We start from the raw sequence: 25412 nt of genomic DNA, 5'->3' as shown, positions 1-25412 counted from the left end.
GTTGCAGTCTTAATGTATTTGGGTTTTAGATTATATATTTTGGGCCTTGAACGAGAGAACTAGAAAGTGGCTGTCAAAAGGACCACGAAACAGAAGTCACCTTTCTTATACCCTTTTTTCTATTACGACAAGGACATCCAGTTTGTCTGCACTTCCTTTGTCGCATGGTACTTCAGTCCTCCTCCAGCTAGAGGTCACCATAGCCTCTTTGTCAAGCCCCTTCCCAATTACAATTATCTCATTTACACCACCTAAATAACCTACGTCGATAAAGTAATTGCAAATAATCTAGCGCAGGCAATGACTGACAGCAGGGCTTACAAGCGACACTCATGTTAAATTCTGTTAGATTACTTACAACTATAGACATGCTGTAGTACTTTTAAGTATTGTACAGGGGCATGATTGGTTTTGTTATAAGCAGTGGGAAATGCCCACATTAAAAATGAGAGCAGCCTTTAACTTGCACAAAACAATTGTCATGATTCAACTAATTAACTAATCATGGTCTTCAATCAGGAGAATCAGGTGTCTTAGCGCTGGGCTAAAACAAAAACCTGCACCCACACCAGCCCTCTTCGGAAAAGATTGGACACCCCTGCTTTGTATGGATTCATTTTTCTTTCTACTGCAGCGATACTCAGCCCTGGTCCTGGAGCGCTATCTGTAGCATTTAGTTTTTGCTTTAAGATCAGTGACCGATTCAGACTCAAGAAACCAGGTGACTCGAGTTAACTGTGGAATAAACTGCTTTCACAATTTCTGCACCACTTGATATATTGTAAAAAGGGTAGGTCAAATAAGCTAAGGCTTCTTCCTACACCTTTTCGGTCATTTTAATATTGGTTCTTTTTTTTTTATACACACCTTTTGGAAAAATGAGTTTACTTATTATTTACTGATATCCATGTACACTCATCTTTGTAAAGATAATGTTAAGGACCAAAATAAACTGTCTGTCTATCTACTCAAGTTCTAACAACAAAAGCCAGCACCCTGTGGCTGTCCTCGACCAGGAGTGAGGCTCACTGGCTCCAAGACATGCTTTTGGTATCATTTAAACTTCCATCCTTGTGCACTTTCATTTCTGACTCTCCCCATTTTAGATCAACTAATTGTTTTTTATTTATTATTATTATTATTATTATTATTATTATTATTATTATTAATAAAAATAAATGTCTCAATTAGAAACTCAATTGCGCAATTTGTCACTTGACTGTGCCACTGGGGAGCCCATAGGGAACCCTGAAGGATTGCCATTGAAATACTACATGCTAACTGCATGAAACTACTTCCATGTTAAAATATTAACGTTAAAAATCAAATAATACACTGGGACTTGTTTTTCTTTTTATGTAGATGCAGCATAACCTTTTTGTTTTGGTTTTTATATATATATATATAACGTTTATCTAATTAATGATCATAAGCACACACTGCTGTACGGAACTATCTTTTACAGCCAGAATGTTCGGGTTGACGAAAAGAAGGTCATAAATTTGTTGAAAAATACACACACACACACACAAACATTTTAATTTATGAAGTTGAAGACTATAAAGTTAATTTTAGGCAATAAAGAAAAGTCTACTTCGTGACAGCTAGACGATCAATATTGCAACACAGTCGTCAGTACAAATTTGCCTGACAGTAAGGTCCATTCTATTGCACGATGTAGCTATTCGCAAGCCAAATTCGTCCTCCCCAATAGACGGGGGCCAAACGTGCAAGTTGCATTCAGATCGTAAACACAAGGTAATGTGTCATTGACAAGAATTCCTACAGTAGCCTAAATTGACAGTGCAGTTCGCTGGAGCCGTGTCAAGTTTCAGTTTTCGCAGATGGTCTGAGCAGGAAATGTGGAGAGCTTCTCCACTTCCTCTGCCCTGTGTTTAGTCCGATGTTAAGCATCTTTTGCTCTCCACATCAGTCGCGGTCTATACTCGCGAACAATTAACCGGACAAGAGTTTAAGTCAATTTAGCGCGCCTTCCAGCAGCCCGTCATCAAAAGCGAAGACGCACAGTCGTTCGACTTCATTCTGAAGGGATTTTCGAGACTTCTTCACGGTTCCATCTATGTTCTTTCTGTTAATATACTGTAGTTTCATACCTGAAGGCAAATATGTTGGAAGCTGCGTTTGTGTTTAGCATCGTCTGCATGGCATTGCCAGGTAACCGTTTTATTTGGTTTATGCCTGACATGTTTCATTTGCTTGGGTCCTCTTGTGATTCCTATAAGTCACTTAGATGTCCTTGCATTGCACCGAGTTATTTATAATGTATTGATTGGCTATTATTTGCGGGTATCAGCCAAACGACTCGTGTCCCTTGTACTTGAGACAGGCATGCGTTACACGAGCCACTCATAATCATCACTGGCATTTCTACTTGTGTTCTCAGGAGTTTTGGGAAATGTGTGGTCGGTGTCTTTCCCCATCAAAGAGTCCTGCGTTTGGGCTGGAACGACAACTACGCTGCCATGTAGGTACGAGTATCCCAGCGGGTTCACGGTAACGAACGTGATGTGGTTCCGTCTCACTGTTGACGGCAAGAGGGAGTTTGTTATTCACACCGATCAGAACCTGGTGAGCCCCACCTACAAGGGCAGGACTCGGTACACGGGTAGCTACAAGACGTGCAATCTACAGATCACTAATATCAGGAGCACCGACAGCGGGCTGTACCACTTCAGGTTTGAGACAGACCGCTGGCAAGGCAAATGGACCTCAGCTGACGCAGCAACCCTTTCCATTACAGGTAAAGTCATTTTACCGTGTAGCGTAGCATTACGGATAATGAATTGGGCTTGCAACTCTGAGGTTGCAGGTTAGATTCCCAGCTGTGGCACTGGTATCAAGAAGTTGAACAAGGTAGCCTACTTAAACTGAGATGCTTAAGTGAAAATCCTGCTCTGCGAATATTAATATACATATGTTTGTATATACATATAAAAGAAATGGAAGCTTTGCAAATTGTTCTTGCTAAGAGTGTTTGTTAAATGTCTAGCTGTACCTGCTGTGTAAAATTGCTTAATATTAAACGGCATTATATTAAATTGAACTATTAATATATTATTATATATTATTAACTAGAGTACATTTTGTGTCATACAGTGTATGACAACATGGTACATGTATACATGTGCACTTGGTTAGTTGTTTGGCTTAATTGTGCTTGAATTGAATGACAATGTTGATATTTTCACCTTTAATGTTTTGAGCCACTACCTGTGCATCTGTTACAGAGCTTCAAGTAGAAGTCCATCCAGCTAGAACTGAAAACAGGTTTGCGTCCGGAGAGACTGTTTATCTGAGATGCATTGCGAGGGGATGTACAGCGTCGGGGAAGACATTTGCGCTCTACAGGAACGGAGTGAACTTGGGGCCGGCCAATAACTGGTTCACAATTTATAATTTTGACCAACAACACGCAGGCACGTTCACCTGCCGTATTCTCCCCCAGCGGATACAGTCCCCGGGCATCACGCTGGGTGTTGGCCGTAAGTAAAATCGACCGAAAACGGTGACATCATCATCATCATGCTATTTGCAAACCATCGAAACGGTGAATGTGAGACTCGACGCATATGACAGTTTTCATGGCAGTAATGCAGACCTATGTTTTACAGTAGCGTCGCTGTGAAAAGACAGACTTCTCTGACCGAATTAATTAATTACTCACATACATAAACCTAGATTTCCAGTAGCTTTTTTTCTGAAAATACGGACGGCCCTGACCTTTGCATAGCGTGGGAATTAATTATGTAATCATAAAATATCATAGTTCTTTTCCTGGTTGTTTCCTGAACTCGTCCCTGTGCTCGCAACAGATGCTCCGCGATCGACGTCGGTCACGGTAAGCCCGCCGGGCGCGATAATGGCGGGCAGCTCCGTGACCCTCTCTTGCCGCAGCAGCGGCGAGCCTCCGGTGGAGAGCTATGCCTGGTTCAGAGATCGCCAGAGCGGCAGCCTGCCCGACAGCTTCAAGCCCCAGCTTTACCTGAGGAAGACGAGGCCCTCTGACTTTGGGCTGTACTACTGCGTAGCCAGGAACTCCCTGGGCTTCGAGAGGTCCAGCCCCGCCCTGCTCAACATCACCTGTATGTACCCGCAACCTCGTCGGCTGTAGCTTCACCTGCCATAGCTTTTTTTTTTTTTTTACAGTCTGTAAAAAATTTGAACGTTAGAACATGAACATAAAAAGCCCATCTAGATTCGTCATTTACTTTACAAACTAGACAGCTTCAAGCACTGCATCAAGCCTGAACTTGAGTACCCCAAGTGTCCCTGCCTATATGACAGGACCTGGCAAACGGTTTGACATTTAAGTTTAAAAAAGTATTCTATTCAATCTTAATCAAGATTTTCCAGTTTATATTGTTGTCTCTCATACTGTATATTAAAGAAATACAGGTGCACCTAATTCCCACTGATGTCATATGAAATGGCAACACAGAAAAGAAAAAAATAACATACAATTTTTACTCAATTTACACAATACATTTATCATAGCTCAGCATTTTATCATGGGGCAGTCAGGGAGAGGTTGTTAAAAGTGGATGTTTCTGAAAGAATTTAAAAAACATGGCAGATCCATTTTATTTTGTGTGTAGCTCTAGATGCCAGGAGCAGATTGAACCATTCTTGAGTAGATACAGTAAGAGAACCTTCCTTAGAATTGGTCATTTATGTGAAAGTGTACTTTGAGTCATTCATTCTTGTGCAATAACTTATTTTATACTCAGACGAGACAGAACCAATGTCATAAGACTTCTGACCTTTGAGACTGGATGACAAATTTTCACTGACACAATTTCACCATGTCGGCCATAGCTTTGTCCCCCACTATTTTCAGCCATTGGAGTTGCTAGTTTTTGTTTTCACCCTTTACTGGAAAAGAAATAGAAATATTATCTCTCATTTGGTTCCTGTTTCAAAATTTTTTAATTATATATATTTTTTGTTTAAAAAGGCTGAGGCCTTTGTTTATAATATGTATTATGGGATGGATTACCAGCTCGCTGCTTTCGGTCTCCCTTTTTGCGATGGCAGCTAACTGCTGTTAGCCGCTAGGGGTCTAGTTTTAGCAGTCACTGATTTGATTATTTGAAACCAAGGCGTTCGGTTGAATGCAAATACAAACGGTGAAAACTATACCCTAATCGTAGTGGTTTTAAAAGGGGAAAATAAAAATGAACTTTTAAACAGTTGCGAGATGATTCTTATTACCTAATTTCAGCATGTTTTTTTTTTAATTTAGTTATTTTTTTTTAATAGTGGAGATTCCCTTTCATTTCTACAGCCAGTTCAGACTCAGTAGACCTGGTTTAGACAAGTGTGTACTTGTGTGTAAATGAAGAACCAGCACGCCCTGCGGCTCTCCAGGACCGCGAATGAGGACCACTGAATAGGCCTCTATTGACCCCGAGGGCCTCAGCAGTGCCCGCGGTCCGCGGCTTCCTGCGCCGTTTCCTCTTTCGGTCTTGGCCACGGCCCGTCTCGTCTCGTGATCTTTCAGACGCGCCGACGGGGACCGAGGCGCTGGTCAGCCCCGGTGGTGACATCACGGAGGGCTCGTCGGTGAACCTGACCTGCCGCAGCAGCGCCAACCCGCCGGTGGCGCGGTACGCCTGGCACCAGGTCTCCGGCGCCCGCTCCTGGGGCAGGGGGTCCCTGCAGAACCTCAGCTTCCCCAGCGTCCGAGCCCATCACGCCGGCCGGTACTACTGCACCGCGTGGAGCCCCCTCGGGCAGGAGACCTCCGTCCCCGTCGGCCTGCCCGTGCTGTGTGAGTGTCCGCTGCGCGCCCCGCTGGCGGCGCGGCGCGCCGGATTTCACCGGTCTGTGCCGCGTACGTTGTCGCAGCTTGCGAGTTTGAACTACGCGCCGCTGGCTTCGGTTCTCGAAAAGCTGGTTAAATTCAAGATCGCAGAAACTGTCACCTGGGCTGACCCTGAAGTGAAAGTAGGTGCTTCAGAACAGTGCTTCACAAGGCTTAATGCCAAATACATTGAGATATCAAAAACTGCCCCGTTGTCTGTAATTCCCTACATCAAAGTGCAATATTGTGTATTTGTGCGACTGCTATTCCCTTGCGATTCACTGTGCAACAACAGTGAAACAGATATGAAACTGTGGGTTAATTACGTTACATTTTAGCCATTTAGTAGATGCGACTTACAGGGATGTAAATATATAATGTACAGTCCATTTATACTGCTGGATATGTTACTGAAGCAACTATGAAGTACTTTGCTCACACACACAACCAGAGTGCACCAGCTGTGAATGAAACCTGGAACCTGGGAGCCTGAGCCCAGTTCCCTGCCCATTATGCTACATTGCCGTCCGGTAAAGGTGGGAGGAGCTCAGGTTAAGGGAATGCTCTCCGCCACGTTGGCGAGTTGTCCCGTCTCTCCCAGCTGTGTGAAACGTTTTTTTTTTTTCGACGTGTGTCTTTCAGACGCCCCCAAGAACACTTCGGTGTCAGCGCGGCCGTCCAGCGAAATCGACGCGGGCACCTCGGTCACCCTGACCTGCAGCAGCAACGCCAACCCCGCCGTGGAGAACTACACCTGGTTCAGGGTCGATGAAGCTGAGGCGTGGGTAACCCGATCGGGCCCCAGCTACACCATCGCTGAGGTCAGCCCCGGGGAGGGGGGGCGCTACTACTGCCAGGCCCGTAACCGGATCGGGGCACACAGCTCGCCCATCCTCACCGTCCGGGTGCGAGGTAGGTGGGGAGGGGGTGGATGGGTGGGGGAGGGGCAGGCCACCTGTGTTGTTTGTCCACTCTGCAGACCTGACATGGCGGGGGAAGGGAGGGGTGCGGGGTTGTTGGAGGGTGTTGGGAGTGGACACGGGGGTGCTGTGTCTCGTGACATTTTACAGGGGTTTTGTGAAAGTCCACCAAGAATAAAATTGTGCAGAATTTGGTTATTAAATTCACAATTAATTTTATGCACCATGTGTACAGACAATGTAAAAAATTCTGTGGGAAAAGTTGATGTAAAGTGGCAATGCTTTTCAACCTTTAGGGGCGCGTCCTATCCAGTGCTGTGCAAAATACAAATTTTACCAAAAGTTCCTGGCTTTTATATAAGTTAAAAAAAACCTTTACACTATGCATAATGTGCATTGTGAAAATAAATGTTATTGAAAAACAATTCAGAACTTCAGTCTGAATAAAACAGCATCTACTGAATGCCATGTAAATGCAAATGTACAGTTTAATGACTGTATTTTTGCTGGATTTTCGTGAGGTTGCATATCCTGGCCGCGCGTCCCAAACAAGAGATGTCCCTGTATTTATCCGATGAAGTGTAACATTCTACCAGAAAAAGGGGGAGGGGCTTGTTTCGAACGGATCACATGGGGAGGGAATCAAATGAGCAGTTCTATCGATCAGCTGATGAAGGTGAAATCCCTGTAAGGATTTTAGATGTACAGCCAACCCAAGAGTTACTGGCACCCTTCAAAAAAATGAGCAGCAATGATATGGAGAAAATAAATAATACACAAACTGATTCAAGTTTTCTGCTCAAACATTTCGGGAAACTTTTTACTTTCACTCTAATAAATATAATTCTTATTAAAAACATTTTTTTTTAGTGGTAGCATTTTAGGGGTCAGAACTATTGCTGCTGATTTTCGTGAAAGGTGCCATTAATTTGTGGTGCGTTTGGGAGTATGTCAGATTCTGTAGAAAAACATGCACGGTGTCAAGTGGTTAGCATTGTTTCCCCATTTTACAACATTGAAAGATTCCATCGGACTATGTCACGAAATAATTAAGTATTAAGTTCCAAATTAAAAATTCTGGAAAATAATCAGCAATCTCTAACGGTCTCTGGCTCCAAATTCCTTTATGCTTTCGGATAAGAAGCAAACTCTTTATCATATTTTATGACACTAAGCTTCATCATCTCCTGGTTGACCTGTGGCCAGTGTTCAGACAGACCGCACGTTTCTCTGGGGTCATCAAACTAATAATGACCTTATTTTCCATGACCTTTTAGTCTGGCTTGTGAACATTTATGAACTTTTACTGCTGTTGGGGGGTCATGACTAAAGCTGTGTGCAGGAAGCAGTCCTTGCCTTTCTAACCTTCCCCTTCAGCTTCGCTGTATTAGCTGTAGTGCACATGGAATCCACGAGGGGGCGGCAGAGGACTCATAAGAGCATAGTGTAGTGTGGCAGCTAGGAAGCTGGCCCTATAACGCTGGAGTTACACACTCTTATCTTGGGAGTTGAAAAACTTAAGAACATAGAAACATTTGATGAGAACAGCCCCATTTAGCCCCATCTTGGCTCATAATATTTCCTCCCAAGGATCTGCTTCTAGTACATGACCTTCTAATACAAGTCCTGTGCTGTCCCGTGCATTGTACACAATGTTAAGTGCTTATAATGACACAGAGAATACGTTGCCTTGGATGAGGGCATTTGCTTTGCATGCAAACGAGGTAATGTCATTTTCAGACTAATGGGCGTGTCTTGTTCCTGATTGACAGGCAGGCTGAAAGTGATCGCATTGGCTTCTGCTGTGGGCGTGTCCGCCGGTCTCATCACACTCACTGTGATGGTCATGATAAGGTAAGGAGACTGCCCAGCCTACAGCTGGCCTTCCCATAATGCTGTGCGTGCTGCCACTGTTTTACATTGATGTGACTGGCATTAGAATTAGCAAGGGTGGACATTTTGATGCACGTCACAGCATATAGCTCTTTCCCTCACATTACCTTAGTTGTATTGTTTTGCATTGGTTTGCTTGTTGATGATGTCAGCAGGAAACGATGTCACCACTAGATAGGGTGTATCAGGCATTGCATTTGGCAGGAGTACTGATGTCCGTCTGCAAAGTACAACTAAATTGAAATTGCTGACATGGGCGCTACATGCTGTCTTTATGTTTGTTTAATATTTATGTGTTACCATGTTTTTTGGCCAGTCTCTGGTACAGTAACCTTTTGGCCGAAAGTCTGGCTGTTCTAGCATTACCTCAGGTCTGCACAGACACTGACCCGCCTCCTGTTTCCTCCAGTAAGAACATGCACAGGGTTGACACTGAGTCTGCTGAAGAAGACAAGCAGGTGATGTAAACAGTACCTGTAATATCCTGTGTTAGCACTGTGATACTCCGGTAGTCGTGTGTCCGGGTTTTACTCAGCACGGTTATTCAGCTAACCCCCTGAGCATGCTTCATGACACAGGCCCCAGGAGGCAATTTTGGGGATGATTAGGTGGCCAGGTTTAGGGAACCAGTTCTGTGAGAATTTGATCTGGACACTAGGGTAAGCATCTCACGCTTCTCCTGGGGATTTTAACAGTGAATCAGATACTGACTTTAATGCCTCAGTCGAAGGACGCAGTTTTACCATGTCGTACATTGAAGCGTGGGCGTTTCTCATCGCTAATGAAATTGAAATTGTTTTTAGGTGGAGTTAATACAACGGACATCCTCGTCATCAGGGGACACAATGTTTCTTGAGACACTTCAAGAGACGTTTCAGGCGAGATCCACAAAGATGACAGACATACCAGTAAGGAAACACTTCCAAGTTCTGTCACAAGGGGTCGCCACACTGCTGCAATTTTTCAGATGCCCGTTGTACTGTATGTCCCATGACAAGCCTTGAATAGGGGAAAAATCTAAAGCTAAAAGCACCCTTTGGAATAACGTGCCGTTTGCAGAACGGCATGTTACGTGCATTTAAGCATTGTTGATATAAGAAATTATACAAAATTGGGAGGCCCAGCCAATAGTTTGGAATCTACTAAAGTAATCAAAGAAAATTTCAGTGAAATCCCAGAGTGGGCAGAAACCTGGCAGATTAAATTTAGTATAGCCAAATTTTAAGTTCTGCTTGTGGGAAATAAAAACATTTGGCAGGATTACTTTATGGGAGGAACTAAATTGGAATGTGCTGAATTTGAAAAAGACGTGGGAGTAATGGTTGATCAAAGCCTTTCAGGTTCTAGCCACTGTGCTGTGGCAGTAAAAAATGGCAACAGGATGCTGGGATATATAGCCAAAAGTATTGAGTTTAAATCCAAAGAAGTTATACTTATCTTATATAATACATTTGTCTGAACACACTTGAAGTATTGCGTGCAGTTCTGGGAACTGTACTACAAGAAAGATATAGAGGCTCTGGAAAAGGCTCTAAGAAGATTAGGTACAGATAATGGATGGACGGATGGATGGATAGATGGATATGATAGCTAAAAATAAGGTACACCGCCCAGCCTCCGTTTGAATACAGCTTTCATGCAGGCTTTGTTGGGAGGGTTCCTTCAGCTTGCGGTCTGTTTAACACCATGAGGCATAAAGACCCCCCATGCATGTTTGATGCAGGAGGAGCCGGAGGATGTGTATGAGAATGTGCACGAGAATGTGCATCCCTGCATCGTCCCCATAAAGGATGTGACTCAGAACCCAGAGGCAGACGGCCCTCTCAACTACATCACAGTTCATTTCTCCCAGAGGTTCAGGTAAGAGCAGGCAGACACGGCAGGAGGTACCTAACTGAAAAAAAAGTCAGTGGTAAATGATTGCTCATCATACATTTTTCAGTTTTTTTTTTTGATTTGAAAAAAAAATTCTGAAAAATACGGAAGTGGGATCCACTCTCTGCCACACCAGAAGCCTGCGTTATGTCCGTTGTGTCCTTTTGTGTGTTGGCTTGATATGGTAAAGTGTTCTCCCTCCACCTCACGTGGTGGAGCATGTTGCTCTGGCAGTCGAGTGTGTCTTTTATTGCAGATAACTGACGACACCTGCGGGGCCAGCGAAGGCCAGGATTTGCACTTTTAAATGGAGGCGACGCCCATCCATCTCTCTCTAATATCTGCTCTCTTGTAATCCACAGTGCTGCTGGCATTCTTGGACTCCGACTTTCTTTTTTTCTTAGTTGACGTTGTTATTTTATTTAATACATTTTCTTCATGAGTCAGCTATTTTGTGTGGGATATTTTATGTTCCAATTTTCCTGGGGCGAGTCGTAACATAATATGAAGTCAAAGAGCACCTCCATTTCCATGGGGTTTGTGTGTCTGAAAATGCAAATGCAATCACAAGTCTCGATTGCAGACTGTACTTAGTTCTACTAAAATATAGTAGAATAAGTACAGGTGTTGAGCAATAAACCAGCATGTGAAAATTGTGCAGATCTTCCCAATGGGTAGGTATCATTTAATATTATGGTAAAGGGGGAGGACAAAGCCAAATGCTACCACACAGTGCAAAGCCTGTCTGAATAAGGATATGACACCTCTCTTTCTTAAATTTCAGCCACGAGCAAATTCCTGCCACAAAAACACCATCAGATGGAGAAAAAGAGTCTAGGAACGCCTCTGATGTCATCTACACAGCTGTGGCCAGGCCCAGTCATTTGTAGAGGTAGAGTATACACACTAAATAAAGCAGTGCTCTTTGCAAAGTGCCCTAGAATCATCCATCAAATTGTGGAATTAGCCACATGGCCAAACTGAGGCCTGGGTTCAAAAAATCATTTGTCCTTTTCCCACAAAAACACAGTTTGGCGAGTTCCTTCTTGGTGATGGGTTGTGAAGAAGAAAGAAAAACACAAAAAATTCAGTTTAATGGTGAGGGAATTTAAGCCTGAGACTGGAGATTACTGAAAGCTTGGCACAAGCACTTTGGACAAAGAAATAAGCAAATGCTCAAACGGGGCTTTTATGTTTTACGTCTTTTTTTTTTTTTGGCATGTGACCTCCATCTGATTGATGCTTCAGAAATTTTATTTTTCTTTTATTCAAAGGGTTAGGATTGATTCAGAATGTGCACAGAGATGGTTATTCCTGCATTAAGGATGATTTGAATGGGGTGTGCTACTTCCATACAAAGAGTACATAGCCAAAAATATGTGGACATCCAACATCTCATTTTATTTGGGTCATATAGTGTATGTGTGTGGCCATTGTAGCCCTCTCTCTCTCTTTCTCCCTCCCTCTCCCTCTCCCTCCTCTCTCTCTCGTTAGATGCTGTATGTGTGGGTCCTGCTCAGATGAATGACTTTGTGTCCCCTGCCTACAATTCATCCTGCTCATCAGATGCATTGAAGGGCGTGGCATTTTAATTCAACTCACATCTTCACATGGACTTTCAGTTTTGACATTCTGTTGTCCCAATTCAATACCTAGCTGCTATTAATATACTTGGCCATGAAATATATGACTCGACTCACTTCACTATTAACAGACTAATTTAATAAATACTTTTGTTCATAGAAAATGTCTGATTTTGGAGTTTCTCTTTTGCTGGTGGTTTAAAGTGAGAGGCGTAGAACTGAACTCCACTTAACAGGCTATATTATGAGGTAGCGCTGAGAGGCAAGCACTGTGAAAAATATTTACATTTCAATGATTTATGGCCAGGTTATAACGGTTGTATGACAACAGGCGGTCTTTAAGTTGCATGCTATTTCCATGTTAAAAAGCTGTATGTAAATAAAGCGGAGGAAGGTTTGCATTCTTTCATACCCCCTTCATGAGAAAAGCTGGTTTATGTTTAATTCGCTCCCACACTGTGATAGAAACAAACTTGTGCCAGAAATAAAATGGTGTTTGTGTTTAAATATAACTGTAATAATGACTGTTATTTAACTACAGTGTCTAGTATTGCTATTTCAAAATGCAAAATGTATGCAATATAGTTGACTGCGAGAACACGAAGATCATAATGCATTGTTCCAAAGTAATATTAAATTACCCACAATTACCAACTGTACGTTTCAAAGTTATGATGTGGCGCCTTAACAACTACAAATCAGAACATGCAGTGTAATAGCATGACAATTAATGCAGACTAAGATTTGTAAAAGTAAACAGTGCATGATGTCAACAGGAACAAGAGAGGCCAAGAAAAAGGGGGGTGAGTGAGAAAGAGTGTAAAGGGTTGCCAGGCAACACACGGTAAGGACAGGTAAGGGCACCTGTTTGACGACTTGGGTGTTATGAAATGAGAGCCGCCTTTTTTTGTTGGCTGCAGCATAAGCAGGTGAACCAGTTTTTATGCATTAATATGGGAACAAACAAATTTCTGAGGAGTAAAATGTAAATGCAAATCAAGAAATTTATGGCTATGAACACTGTAAGCCAGATGTTGGCTGGGATAACTGAGCTACTTTGTTTTTTTCTAATCAAGAGAACATTAGATATCATCCAAAATCATTTGTGTTTAATAACCGATTCCAGACGAGAGATCTCTAGAACCTTCTTTGTGTATCACTATTCCCGTGTGATTTATATTCTGGGTCCAGAATGTCTGTTCAATTTGACACAAACTTGTTCGTAATGTTTTACATGCGAATGTTAAGTTAAACGTTAAGTTAAATGTTAAGTTTTGCATACTCTCTCATCATCAGTACATGTGCAGTATTCTTGCACAAATGCTTGTGGTTTACAGTGGTCATATTTACACAGAAGCAGAGGTCGCACCTCATAACCCTATACTATCAGATCATTTCCTTATTATGTTCAATATTAAGGCATCATATCCTCCTGTATCAGAGCCTAGACATTACTACAGCCGCTCAGTAAACCCTGAGGTTATTCCAAAGTTTTTAAATATGGTTTTGAGTCATTCCTCTCCACAGAAGAAAATGCTGATGAAGCCGCTCTGGACCAATTGACTAACCAGCTAACCCTTACCCTCAGGAACACTCTTGATGTTGTTGCCCCCCTTAAAAGAAGAAACCCTAGTCAGAAAAAGCACACTCCATGGTGTAACAATACCACCCGGGCCCTGAAGCAGTCTACTAGAAAATTAGAGCGAAAATGGCGGTCAACAAAGCTAGAAGTATTTCATCTTGCATGGAAAAACAGCTTTCTTCAGTATAAGCAAGCTCTTGCTTCTGCTAGATCTGCCTTTTTCTCAAAACTAAGTGAACAAAATAGACATAACCCAAAATTTCTATTTAGCACTGTGGATAAATTAACTAAAAAACATTTTAGTTGAGTTTTCATCTTATCCCTCCAATCTTAGCAGCAATGACTTCATGAACTTCTTCGATCAGAAAATTGAGGCTATTAGAGACCAGCTTTCCAAACTGTCTCCATCATGCACTATTTCTGTTCATGTTAATAAACAGCCTCGCACCTGGTTACAACAGGAAGATTTACAGACAGCAGTACTAAGCTGTTTTACGCCCATTAGCATGGTTGAGTTATCTGAATTAGGTATGTCTTCAAAACCGACGACCTGTATACTCGATCCTATTCCTTCAAACTGGAATAAAGAACTATTTCCAGTACTAGGCCAGCATATACTAAAAATCGTTAACACATCTCTAGTCACAGGATACGTACCTGAGTCACTAAAAGTGGCAGTCATTAAGCCATTATTGAAGAAACCAAACCTAGAACCCGATAAATTGGAAAATTATAGACCTATTTCAAACCTTCCATTTCTTTCAAAATTATTGGAGAAAATTGTTGCTAAGCAACTAAGTGCATACCTTAGTGTTACGGCCGGCTCGAAGGGTCGCAACAAACAAAGTCCAAATCACCAAAAACAAGACAGAAACTGATCTAAAAACACAAACTCTTATTTGACATGTATTTATCTAAAACACAACTAAAACAAACAAAAACTCTCAAGGTTCACAAAATAATGGGGCTTCACAAAAACCTACCAAACACAAACCACACAAAAGAAACCCCAAAGAAGAATTCTCCCCAGCTTCATACTGCAGGGCTTATATTGGGCCACAGACAGGTGGAGGCAATCAAGCAATTAAGCAATTGGGTATTACCTCCAACTGCACTACCCAGGCAAGCAGAGGCTGGGGACGTAACACTTAGCTCTAACGGTATCCATGAAGTATTCCAATCTGGGTTTAGACCCCACCACAGCACAGAAACCGCACTTATCAAGGTGACAAATGATTTACTACTGTCAGCCGCCGTAACTCTGTGTCGGTTCTTGTGCTCCTCGATCTGAGTGCAGCTTTTGATACAATTGACCATGAAATTCTTCTGGACAGACTCCAGGCCTGTGTTGGACTTCATGGACAGGCACTCGCATGGTTTGGATCATACCTATGTGACAGGAAACAGTTTGTCAAATTAAAAGAAGATGAGTCCAGCTCCTCAATAATGAAATACGGTATTCCACAAGGATCAGTACTAGGACCAGTACTCTTCTCGCTATATATGCTACCACTTGGCAATATTATCCGGGCGTAGAGTTCCACTGTTATGCGGACGATACCCAGATTTATATTTCAATGAAACCTGGCAAAGCACTGCCGCTTTCACGGTTAGAGGCCTGTATTGTAGATATCAAGGTTTGGATGCTTTCAAATTTTCTGCTCCTAAATTCAGACAAGACTGAAATGTTGGTTTTAGGTCCCAAAATATTAAGGGAGAAATTGTCTACTCTCACCTTAAACTGTGATGGTAGTTTGGCTGAACCTAATATGGTCGTTAAAGACCTTGGTGTCACCATTGATCCTGATCTATCTTTTGACACCCATATAAAAAACATATCCAGAATTGCCTTCTTTCAGCTGCGCAACATTGATAAAATTAGACATTTCATGTGAGTTGGGGATGCTGAAAAATTGATCCATGCGTTTATTACGTCTAGGTTAGACTACTGTAATGCCCTACTTTCTGGCTGCCCTAATAACTCGTTAAAGAGTCTCCAGCTTGTGCAGAATGCAGCTGCTCGTATCTTGACCAGAACGAAGAAGTATGAGCACATTACACCAGTACTCGCGTCGCTTCACTGGCTACCCATTAAGCATAGGATAGACTTCAAGGTTTTGCTCCTGACTTTTAAAGCTCTGCATGGACGTGCACCTGTGTACATATAGAACCTGCTCCTACCTTATAAGCCCACAAGGTCATTCCGATCTCAAGACGCAGGCTACTTGGTAGTCCCAAGAATTTCCAAGAACCTAAAAGGTGGTAGGGCTTTCTCCTACAGGGCCCCACTACTGTGGAACCAGCTTCCAAAATTTATGAAGGAGTCAGACACAGTCTGAATATTTAAATCTAGATTAAAAACGCACCTCTATGCTCAGGCTTACAATCAGTTGTAGTCTGGAGACAGGGTGCGAGAAGCCTGTAGTCATAGAGCTTTGTAGGTGGCAATCCTTTCCTTACTGTCACCTGTCAATCACCCGACTTTACATGGGCTGGCTCTTGATAGGCGGGTATGGTTGTCTACCCCTCATGACTGCATGGGCTCTCCATCCCTGTCCTAGTAGATATGCAGCCATATTCTACTCCTGGCGAGGTCCCCCCAATACATACCACTGGCACTTTACTCACTGTCTGCTATATTGCAAATTCCCTAATTGCCGTTTCCACCCTCTTCCCCACGCTGCCGACGGGGCTCTTGCCCCAACCCTGTTGTAAAATATGCTATATAAATAAAATTTGATTGATTGATTGAATTTGATTGATTGAGGTCTGGGTTCATGGGTTGTGACATTCATGGCATCATGTGTTGTAACGTTTCAAGTCTGCGTTCTCGGGGAAGTGCTTTTACACAGTGTACGTCCACAATTCCCCCAATTCCTGATTCCATTCTTGTGTTTGTCTTTTTTTTATTTTTTTGCCACAGTGGAAGCTCTGGGAAAGCTCTGGGGAAGCTTCTGGGGTAAATCCATGTAGTAGTGCTCTGAAGCAGTAATTCTGAAAGGCCAGATCTATAGGTATACCAGGACACATAATGTGTATCTGTGCCATTTTTAAAGGAAATTAAATTATGCACATACTATACCCTTAAAACTACTTTTAATTTTCAGATGATAGCGTTAAGGGAGAAATGTGCAGCAGAATGTAATTTTCTAAAACCATAAAAATGTTAGGACAATTGATTAGAGGGATCAGTGTAGTTGTTGTTTGATGGAACCACTACATCCCTGCCAACAGGCCAAATATGCCAGTCATGGTCAGAATTAGTGGACATAGGCTACTATGCCAGACATGGGTGGTGCCAGAAATATTTTGCTTAATTATTCAGTGGTGGTGCTCTGAAATTTGTGGTAATTACAGGCATGTGCAGGACTAGGTGTGGGTGTGCTGCATTCAGTAGTCAGTTTTCAAGCATTATATACCCACGACAAACAGTTCTCTTGGTTTACATGTACAGACAAGAGATGCATCTAATATAGACTTGGGGCCTGCATAATGAAACAGGCTAAGTGGGCTAGCTGGATAACTGCCTCTGTCTGACTAGAGCCAGGAGATACGGACCTCTCCATATCTGTTTCTGTACCCTGTACAAAAAAAAAAAAAAAAAAAAAAAAATCCAGCTGTTTAAATGTCACCCTGGGTAAGAGTGTCTTTTAAGCAAGTGAATGTTCTTTAGCAGTGTACAGCGAAGAAGTCAGTAATTTATTTGTGATTTGCTACATTTCTATTTACCTGCTCTTGCTGAACATGTAAAGAGGTAACTGGCTGCAGTGTACATTAGTAGTGATTTATTATATAAGGGAAAAAAATCATAATGCAGTCTAACAAATTATTGTGATAATGACTAGTGATATTAAACTTGCTGCCACTAGAAGAAAGAATAATGGGTGAGACATCCTCGGGGCAAAACTTTGGACTCCAATGATAATATAGTAACAAACTGATTGTAACTGTTTTCATGCTAATTGTGTTGGTAAATAACTGCGAGGTCTATATATCGAAATGGATTTTTAGAGAACGGAGTGGAAGAACTTGACTGGCCTGCACAGAGCCCTGACCTCAACCTCACCCAGTGCCTTTGGGATCAGTTGGAAAGCCAACTGCGAGCCAGGCCTAATTGCCCAATCAGTGCCCAACCTCACTAATGCTCTTCTGGCTGAATGAAAGCAAATCCCTGCAGCAATGCTCCAACATCTTGTATAAAGCCTTCCCACAAGACAATACATTTTTTAGACCACACTAGGAGCATTGTTTGCAGTTCTGGGGGCCGTACTACAAGAAAGAGGCTCTTGAAAAGGTCCAAAGGAGGGCAACCAAATTGATTCCTGATATGAAAGATAAAAGCTATGAGGACTAGAAATGTTTATATCTTCACATTTAGTAAAAGGAGACTATGGGGTGACTTGATTGAGGCGTTTTATTTCACAAACGGGATTAACAAAGTGAAAGACAGGCGATTCTTCAGATTGAGTTCTGTTAGTAGAATGAGATCGAAATTAGTAGAAGGGAAATTCTGATTTGGAAGATGTTTTTCACACAGAGAGTAGTCAATATGTGGAACAGCCTGCCAGGTCATGTAGTGGAGGCAGAAACACTGGATATTTCCTGGCTTGATATGGCGTTAGATACTATCTAGTCTGTTGGTAATCAGAGCACAAGGTACAATTTAGTTGGGAAAATGGTGAGCATTGTTGGGTTGAATTCTCGTCATTATGCAATGTCATGTTACTTGGGGCGTACATATGGAGGCAGAAGGGGTTTAAGATTGTGATAGTTTATGTGGGCTCACGTGTTTATAAGATGTTGGATTTAATACGGGTCTCACATGTATTTCACATGTAATCACAAGGGTGTTCATATGTATTTCACATGTAATCACAAGGGTGTTTATATGGATTTCACATGTAATCACATGGGTGTTTTTATGTATTTCACATGTAATCACATGGGTGTTTATATGGATTTCACATGTAATCACATGGCTTTTCACATGTTTATTACATGGGATTCACATGAGAATTAACATGGATTTAACCCATTAAACCATGATAAGGTCACAAATCCACATTTACCATATTGCCTGTGTGATTTTAACGTGTGATCATTACATGTAGTTTATTCCACATGGAAATGTCATGTGTTTTTTTTTCTTTTGTTTTTTTTCTGTAAGGGGTGTTCATGGTGAATTGTGATTAGCAGGCATAGAGATAGGTGACATCATTAATAGAGACAGGTGATGTTTTTTACTGATTAGTAGGAGGGGAGTAGGAGGGAAGGAAGGAGGGGACAATACACAGTTTGGGTTTGGATATTTAAAGAATGCTTTGCCCAGGTGAGGAACAAGAGTGAAAAGCAGGGAAGGCCAGGTGAGTGGTGGTCATGATGAGTCATGGAGCCTGATCAAATGTGTTTATGTAAATGTTTAAAAATAATAAAATAATAATTGCTGGAAATATGTACATTTTTACCTTATATATTATCAATAGCATTAACTTCACTTGCAGACGTATTTATTTTTTCTGACTTATCTGCTTTGGACATGGCATTAGAAAAAATGAAATGACAGTTTTACATTATGATATGCAGAAGTACTTGGCATGAAATGACTATGATACTAATCATGCAAATCCTGCACTGTGAACTTGTTGTGCATTTAAAGAACACACTAAAACCCTACAGTAAGGCTATAACATACAATATATACAGTGTGGACTGGACGTTCTACACCGAATATCGAGTTAAGATCAAGAAGCTCTCTGTTCATCAAGATACTTCACATCAAGCAAGCACAGTAATTTGGGACAGATACCGATGGCATGCATTTACTAATCTTCTTTTATTCATAGAAAATGGCAAACAATATGTGGATATTTGTTCTATTGGCAGTGTTTGCTGGTAAGTAACAATCTCTTATTAAACAGTGTACATTTACTTGTTGTTCACACAGCGAGCAATTCGGTTGATGGGTGCTCGAGATTACCAGGCTGAGGGAGGGGCAAGAGCTTCCTATTGTGTCATCTTTGTGGTCTTGTGCAGCTACACATTTTTGGATAGAAATAATGGCATTACACAGTGTATCAAAGACATATATTTGCCATATAGCCTACAGTATAATTTAGTTTTTACAGTTATATCATGACACTGATAATTACAATTTACTGCTATGTCCTTAGCTAGTTAGAGATATAGTCATAGCAATCTTTCTCTCTGTCCGACTAGCATGCTAGCTAGCAATCTCTCTAAATAGTTAATACTATCTGGCAAGCTAATAAGATAAGATAGATACAGGTGAAAGAAAAAGTTTGCGAACACTTTGGAATTACCTGGATTTCTGCATTAATTACTCCTTAAATGTGGTCTGACTGAAAAGCAAACAAATTCTGCTTAAACTAATAACACACAATCAATTTCACTGTTCATGTTTTTATTGAACACATGGTGTAAAGATTCATCATACAGGGTGGACAAAGTATGTGAGCCCTTGTATCTAGAAACTGGCAGGACCTCTTTAGCTGCAATAACCTCCACCAAATGTTTTCTATAGCTGCCGATCAGACTTGCACAATGGTTAGGAGGAATTTTAGACCATTCCTCCTTACAAATCTGTTTCCGTTCATTGACATTTTTTGAGTTTCTCACACAATCAGCCCTCTTCAGGTAAAATGGTAAATGGACTGCATTTATATAGCGCTTTTATCCAAAGCGCTTTACAATTGATGCCTCTCATTCGCCAGAGCAGTTAGGGGTTAGGTGTCTTGCTCAAGGACACTTCGACACGCCCAGAGCGAGGTTTGAACCGGCAACCTTCCGACTGCCAGACAATCGCTCTTACCTCCTGAGCTATGTCGCCCCCAAGTCATGCCACAACATCTGAATTGGGTCAAAGTCAGGACTGTGACTTGGACATTCCAAAACATGATTTTTTTTCTGTTTAAACTATTCTATTTTTCATTTACTCATGTGTTTTGGGCCATTGTCTTGTGGCATCGCCCAACTTCTATTAAACTTCAGTTTCACATTCCCCTGTAAAATTTCTTGTTTTTTTTGAATGTACAATTTTGAATTATTTGGTTAAATAAATCTCTTTGTATATAAGTGGTAGACATAATTAATTATTAATCCTGGGGGATGGATTCATAACCAGCAGAACTGGGTCAAATAAGTATTTGTTTTGGATTCAAATACTTTTCTATGCGGTACTGATCTTGTCTAGTGTATTGGAACCAATGAAATACTCTCAAAAAGTACAAACCTCACCTTGCGGTCATATTGGCAGACTCAATTACACCAGGCAAGATCAATAGAGCACAGAAAAGTATTTGAATCCAAAACAAATATGTTTTGGATATTAAATGTTGGGGTTGTCACAGACTGTCCATAGATAAATAAATAAAAAGTAAGCTACAGGGTAGATAATCACTCATCTATTCCACTTTTTTCTAAAATGTATACAGGGCCAAACTGAATTTGCACTAATAATCGTTATGATAACATTTAACATTTTTTTTAAAAATTTTGCTTTCCAGGGATACATGAATGTTCTACACAAGGTATGTTATGACACACTTCACACACTCCTTTCATGCGTTTGGAGAAATAAAGTTGGGGAATACTGCCTAACTAGTCCTTATAGCTGTGCATGCATGTGTAATGTATATGTGGGAACATAAATGCAGAATGTTTTTTCTGAAGACTGAAGACTTGTATTGCATTCTTCACTAATGGGATTACAGTACATGCACATTGACGATCCAAGTCTACCCAAAACTCTTGATGGGAACTGTAAGAAGGTTTGTTATTGTAGTTATTGCATTTATTCAAAATTGAATGTAAAATGAAAAAAGTGAAATTATGGGTCCTTGAGGCAAATTTTTTCTCTGTGAGAATAACGTCAGATGGAGCAGGATGGTTTTATTCTTATACATTCAGTTGCATCAAATATGATCAGCAGCAGTTGGGAGCTACCACCGATCAGTGAGCTATGTTTCAAGTGAATCAACTATATGAAAGTAAGGAATGCAGCATATGAAAAAACAAAATCGCAACAGGTCACCGATTCATTATGGTTTTAACTTAAACATGCATACACATATGCCTAATGAGCTAAATAGTCACTGTAGAAAGTTTAAAATGTCTACATGTCAAACAGTGAATTTTAGTGAATTGTTCCATTTTATATGTGTATATATATATATATATATACACTATATATTATATATATATATATATATATATATATATATATATATATATATATATATAGGGGGGATGAAATTTCTGGCACAGCGCCCAGCAACGGGCGTAAAAACGTTTTTTCAAGACCCATGGAGAGTCAATGGGTTTTTGTAAAATTTCAAAAATTTTTATGCAGTCTATACTCTGTCCTTGCAGACCCCCCCCCCCCCCCAAATTTCGAAAACTCATTGGACCTACAGGAATCACACAAATGACCTATTTTGGATTCTAAACGGCGATTTTCGCCGAAAGGTGACAAGTTTGCATCCCTGAAGAAAAACTGTTTAGTTTTGTGGTTGCTTTCCGGAAAGGAGGTTTTCTTGCAGGTTTATGGATTGCCTGGCTAAAGTTTAAAAAGTTAGTTGGGACGCAACAAACAGGCTTTACATTTCCTTGTACTGACCATATATTAAAAATACTTGCCAAGCTAGCAATCACTCGAAATTAATTTTTAAAAATGCTTGCCTTATCTTAAAAGTGGGAAATGCACATTAAAGCTGATAAATCTGCTCAACTGTATATTTAGTTAACTAAATTTGAGTAACATCCATGTTGACAGACACAAGTAGCTGTGTTTAGACACTTTCTAAGAGGCAATTTGCAGTATATTGGGTTTGAGTACATAGACATTGGAGAACTTAATGGACACACCACATGAAAATGAACTTTTACTGACATAACTAAATCACAGTTACACAGGTATCTACATGAGTGAGTTAAATAAAGTTGAATGCCAATTAGATGGATGTGTCAGGTATGAGAGGTCTAAAAATCAGCACCTTTATATGTGAGTTTCCCAAGAAACATGATGCAACTGATGAAGTTCCACAGAGGCCAAACAGTAGCCCACTTACAAATGCTCTGCATGAAGATTTTGATTATCATCAAAGCAATGGACATAATTTGACATCACCTCTTTTTGTTTCTCTTTTCTTTTAGCGGAACCATCCTTCAAATATATGACTGTTTTCATGTTCAATGCAAATGCAAAAGAGACAGCCAAAAATGAGCTCTACATCACATCCTATCTCTCAGATACGAACGTGGTTGTCACTGTCAACAGGTCTCCATTCAAGAAAGAGCTGTCAATGCAAGGTGGAGAGCGTGTAACAGTGGAGGTACCTTCTGACACAGAATTGATAGGCACCGGCAAATATTCAAAAACAGTCATGATTCAGTCCAACAAGTTCATCACCATTGTGTCCACCAATCGGAAGACAAATTCACTTGACACTTCACTGGTGTACCCGGTGACAGAATGGGGCCAGGAGTATTATATCTTCACTCCAGCAGCCAGGGGATACCCAAAAGAGTTTGCTGTTTTTGCCTTGCAGGATTCTACTTTTGTGACTGTAGAGTTGAAGTGCACTGTTACCTTTGAAGGTAAAACTTATAAGCCAAACGAAAAACTTACTACCCACATTTATGCATCTGAGGTTCTCTACCTGGAGTCCAATGGGGACAATGAAGACTGCACTGGGTCAAGTGTGGTGTCAGACAAGCCTGTAGGTGTCATCTCAGGACATGCTTGTGCTTGGAAGAACTCCAAATGTCAGCACGTTTTCGAACAGCTGTTACCTGTAGAGCGATGGGGTTCATACTTCATTGTCCCACCCCTAGAGTATCAGGTCCTGATGGACTCTGTGTTTATTTTTGCTTATAAGCCCACTCGTGTCACTTACAAACTTGGTGCCAAATCTGAGAACATTGATCTCAATGGTGGTCAGAGGAAAGAGATTCTAATGGACAGGAGTTCACCATTGATCATCTCTTCCACTCAGCCTGTTCAAGTCCTCTACTACTGCACTGGTGGTAAATTTAGTGATAACACTGTATTTGACCCCTTTATCATGAATATCTTACCAATTGATAAGTTCTGTGAATTCCACACCTTAGAGGGTATGGAGGGCTTTACTAACTATGCCCTTATCGTTGCCAAGACCAAGGACATTAAGGAAGTGCAATTCGATGACAAGCGTCCAACCTTCAAGTGGCTGCAAGTTGAAGGAACAGAATTCTCTTGGGCTCATTACACCTATGATAAAGGAAGAAGTCACCACACAATGAAGAGTCCCCGTGCCCCCATTGGGGTTTATAGTGTTGGCACAGTGGATCAGAACAGCTACGGAGCTCCTGCAGCCTGTGGATGTAAGTAGAAATAAATGATGTTGTAGATAATGTATAACTTCCTTTTTGCCTATAAAAGAGGACTGGAGAAAGACAGTTATTTCCTTTGATTGTGCCCTTTTTGTCAGATAGATAATTAGATAGATTATTGCCCTGTTCACCTTCACATTTGGTGCCAAAAAATGAACATATTGAATCATACACTAACAGCAAACATTCACATCGACATTGATAAAACAACACAGCACCATAGCAGAACAGTGAGTGCAGATATTGAACTGAAGTTACATCTAAACCACAGTGGTAGGTGAGAGTTTTTAAGTTTCTGTTTCGCAGAGAATACAAAGCTTTTTCTCAAGTGAGCTCTCCTCCACATGGGTGTCCTGTATCTGTGCCAGAGGGGTGGCATTTAAGTGACAGTGCAGTGAGTGTTCTGGGTCATGTGCAATTCTATCTGCCTTATATGCTGTGGGTGTGGAAATGAGATTAGATAGGTTGGGAATGGGAAGACCAATGATTTTGCTAACTGTTAATGCGATCGTGAACAGTTTATTCCAATTGGAGGCTGTTAGCATATTGAGAAAAAAACAGATGGCACCACGTACAAGAATTGGCTCAGTAATGCTGCGGTACTGGAAGAGGAGGAGGTGAGGTTGGACATGCAAGTCCTTACCTTTTTTCAGCCCTGACCTGCACCCACAATGGTCAGTACCATGCTCCTGGAAAGCCATTCTGGGGGGGCTCTGGCTGCACAGAGCTCTGCGAGTGCGACCCTTCTGCAGGTTTAGTCAGCTTTAAGGAGTTCAGTTTTTATCAAATGTCACAAATGTTTTATTGTTGGGCACAAAGCCTCTAAAGTCACTATAGAATGATTATTCTAAAGTATACTAGAGGCAAGGGTCTCTCTGTGTCCACCACAAGGTTCCCCATAAGACCAGAGCCCAGAATTACCTTAACAAGGACCTGGCATATAAAAATATTAAAGGAAATATCTTTATTTTTGTACTAAAGGACAATCCAGAAGAAAGACACCGGACTATGAACTATGTTTGTAAATAAATTTAAAAATACTGAAATGAATGGGCCCGCACGCACCCCATCTAGGCACTTCTGCACATACAGGAGTTTGCTGCTCACATTACACATACAAAATGCAATGAGAGCAGTGCCAGCTCTTGCTCTCCCCTTATCTTCTCCCATCTGCCCCTGGATGCCAATGCTATGCCTGTTACATCACAAGCAGCCATTTTTGTATTCATGTATTCAGTGAACATGATACAAATCAAATCAGTATCTCTGCCAAATCGATACTTCTTTCATTTAAAAATGTTACAATTCAAGAGCTTTGTTCTTATTGTAGTAAATATGGGGTAAAG

General features: G+C 41.2%; 2 protein-coding genes across 5 annotated transcripts in view; both read left to right on the top strand.

Moving 5' to 3' along the window:
* The window catches only part of LOC135238257 (uncharacterized), a 55119-nt gene that overhangs the window by 23160 nt on the left and 6547 nt on the right, over positions 1-25412 (top strand). Inside the window, exons 1-4 of one of the 2 annotated variants that reach the window (XM_064306028.1) lie at positions 18680-19040; positions 19521-19569; positions 21201-21224; positions 22849-24057. In XM_064306028.1, the coding sequence (XP_064162098.1) occupies positions 19524-19569; positions 21201-21224; positions 22849-24057 (1279 nt within the window). In that variant the 5' untranslated portion in view covers positions 18680-19040; positions 19521-19523. Of the gene's footprint in view, positions 1-18679; positions 19041-19520; positions 19570-21200; positions 21225-22848; positions 24058-25412 lie in introns of those variants that run through there. The other variant, XM_064306033.1, reaches the window with a different exon arrangement.
* si:dkey-33i11.1 (B-cell receptor CD22) lies at positions 1835-13359 on the top strand. 3 transcript variants are annotated; one of them, XM_064306074.1, is made up of 12 exons: positions 1835-2175; positions 2405-2761; positions 3249-3503; positions 3834-4103; positions 5522-5791; positions 6467-6736; positions 8517-8598; positions 9047-9095; positions 9441-9545; positions 10373-10497; positions 11297-11404; positions 12007-13359. In XM_064306074.1, exons 1-11 carry the CDS (start codon positions 2127-2129, stop codon positions 11400-11402), a joined length of 1938 nt encoding a protein of 645 aa, XP_064162144.1. In that variant the 5' UTR covers positions 1835-2126; the 3' UTR covers positions 11403-11404; positions 12007-13359. The 3 variants fall into 3 exon arrangements, with proteins under 3 accessions (XP_064162144.1, XP_064162131.1, XP_064162135.1); XM_064306061.1 differs by having other exon boundaries at positions 10361-10497; XM_064306065.1 differs by lacking the exon at positions 12007-13359 and having other exon boundaries at positions 10361-10497; positions 11297-12000.

The sequence above is a fragment of the Anguilla rostrata genome, chromosome 1, assembly GCF_018555375.3.
Source record: "Anguilla rostrata isolate EN2019 chromosome 1, ASM1855537v3, whole genome shotgun sequence".
Lineage (NCBI taxonomy): Eukaryota > Metazoa > Chordata > Actinopteri > Anguilliformes > Anguillidae > Anguilla > Anguilla rostrata.
This window is presented reverse-complemented; position numbering and strand designations above follow the sequence as displayed.

Coding starts and splice junctions, on each gene's coding strand:
- si:dkey-33i11.1 (XM_064306061.1), top strand. CDS start 2,127: ATGTTGGAAGCTGCGTTTGTGTTTAGCATCGTCTGCATGGCATTGCCA. Junction 3,504..3,833: donor CATCACGCTGGGTGTTGGCC/GTAAGTAAAATC, acceptor TGCTCGCAACAG/ATGCTCCGCGATCGACGTCG. Junction 4,104..5,521: donor CGCCCTGCTCAACATCACCT/GTATGTACCCGC, acceptor GTGATCTTTCAG/ACGCGCCGACGGGGACCGAG.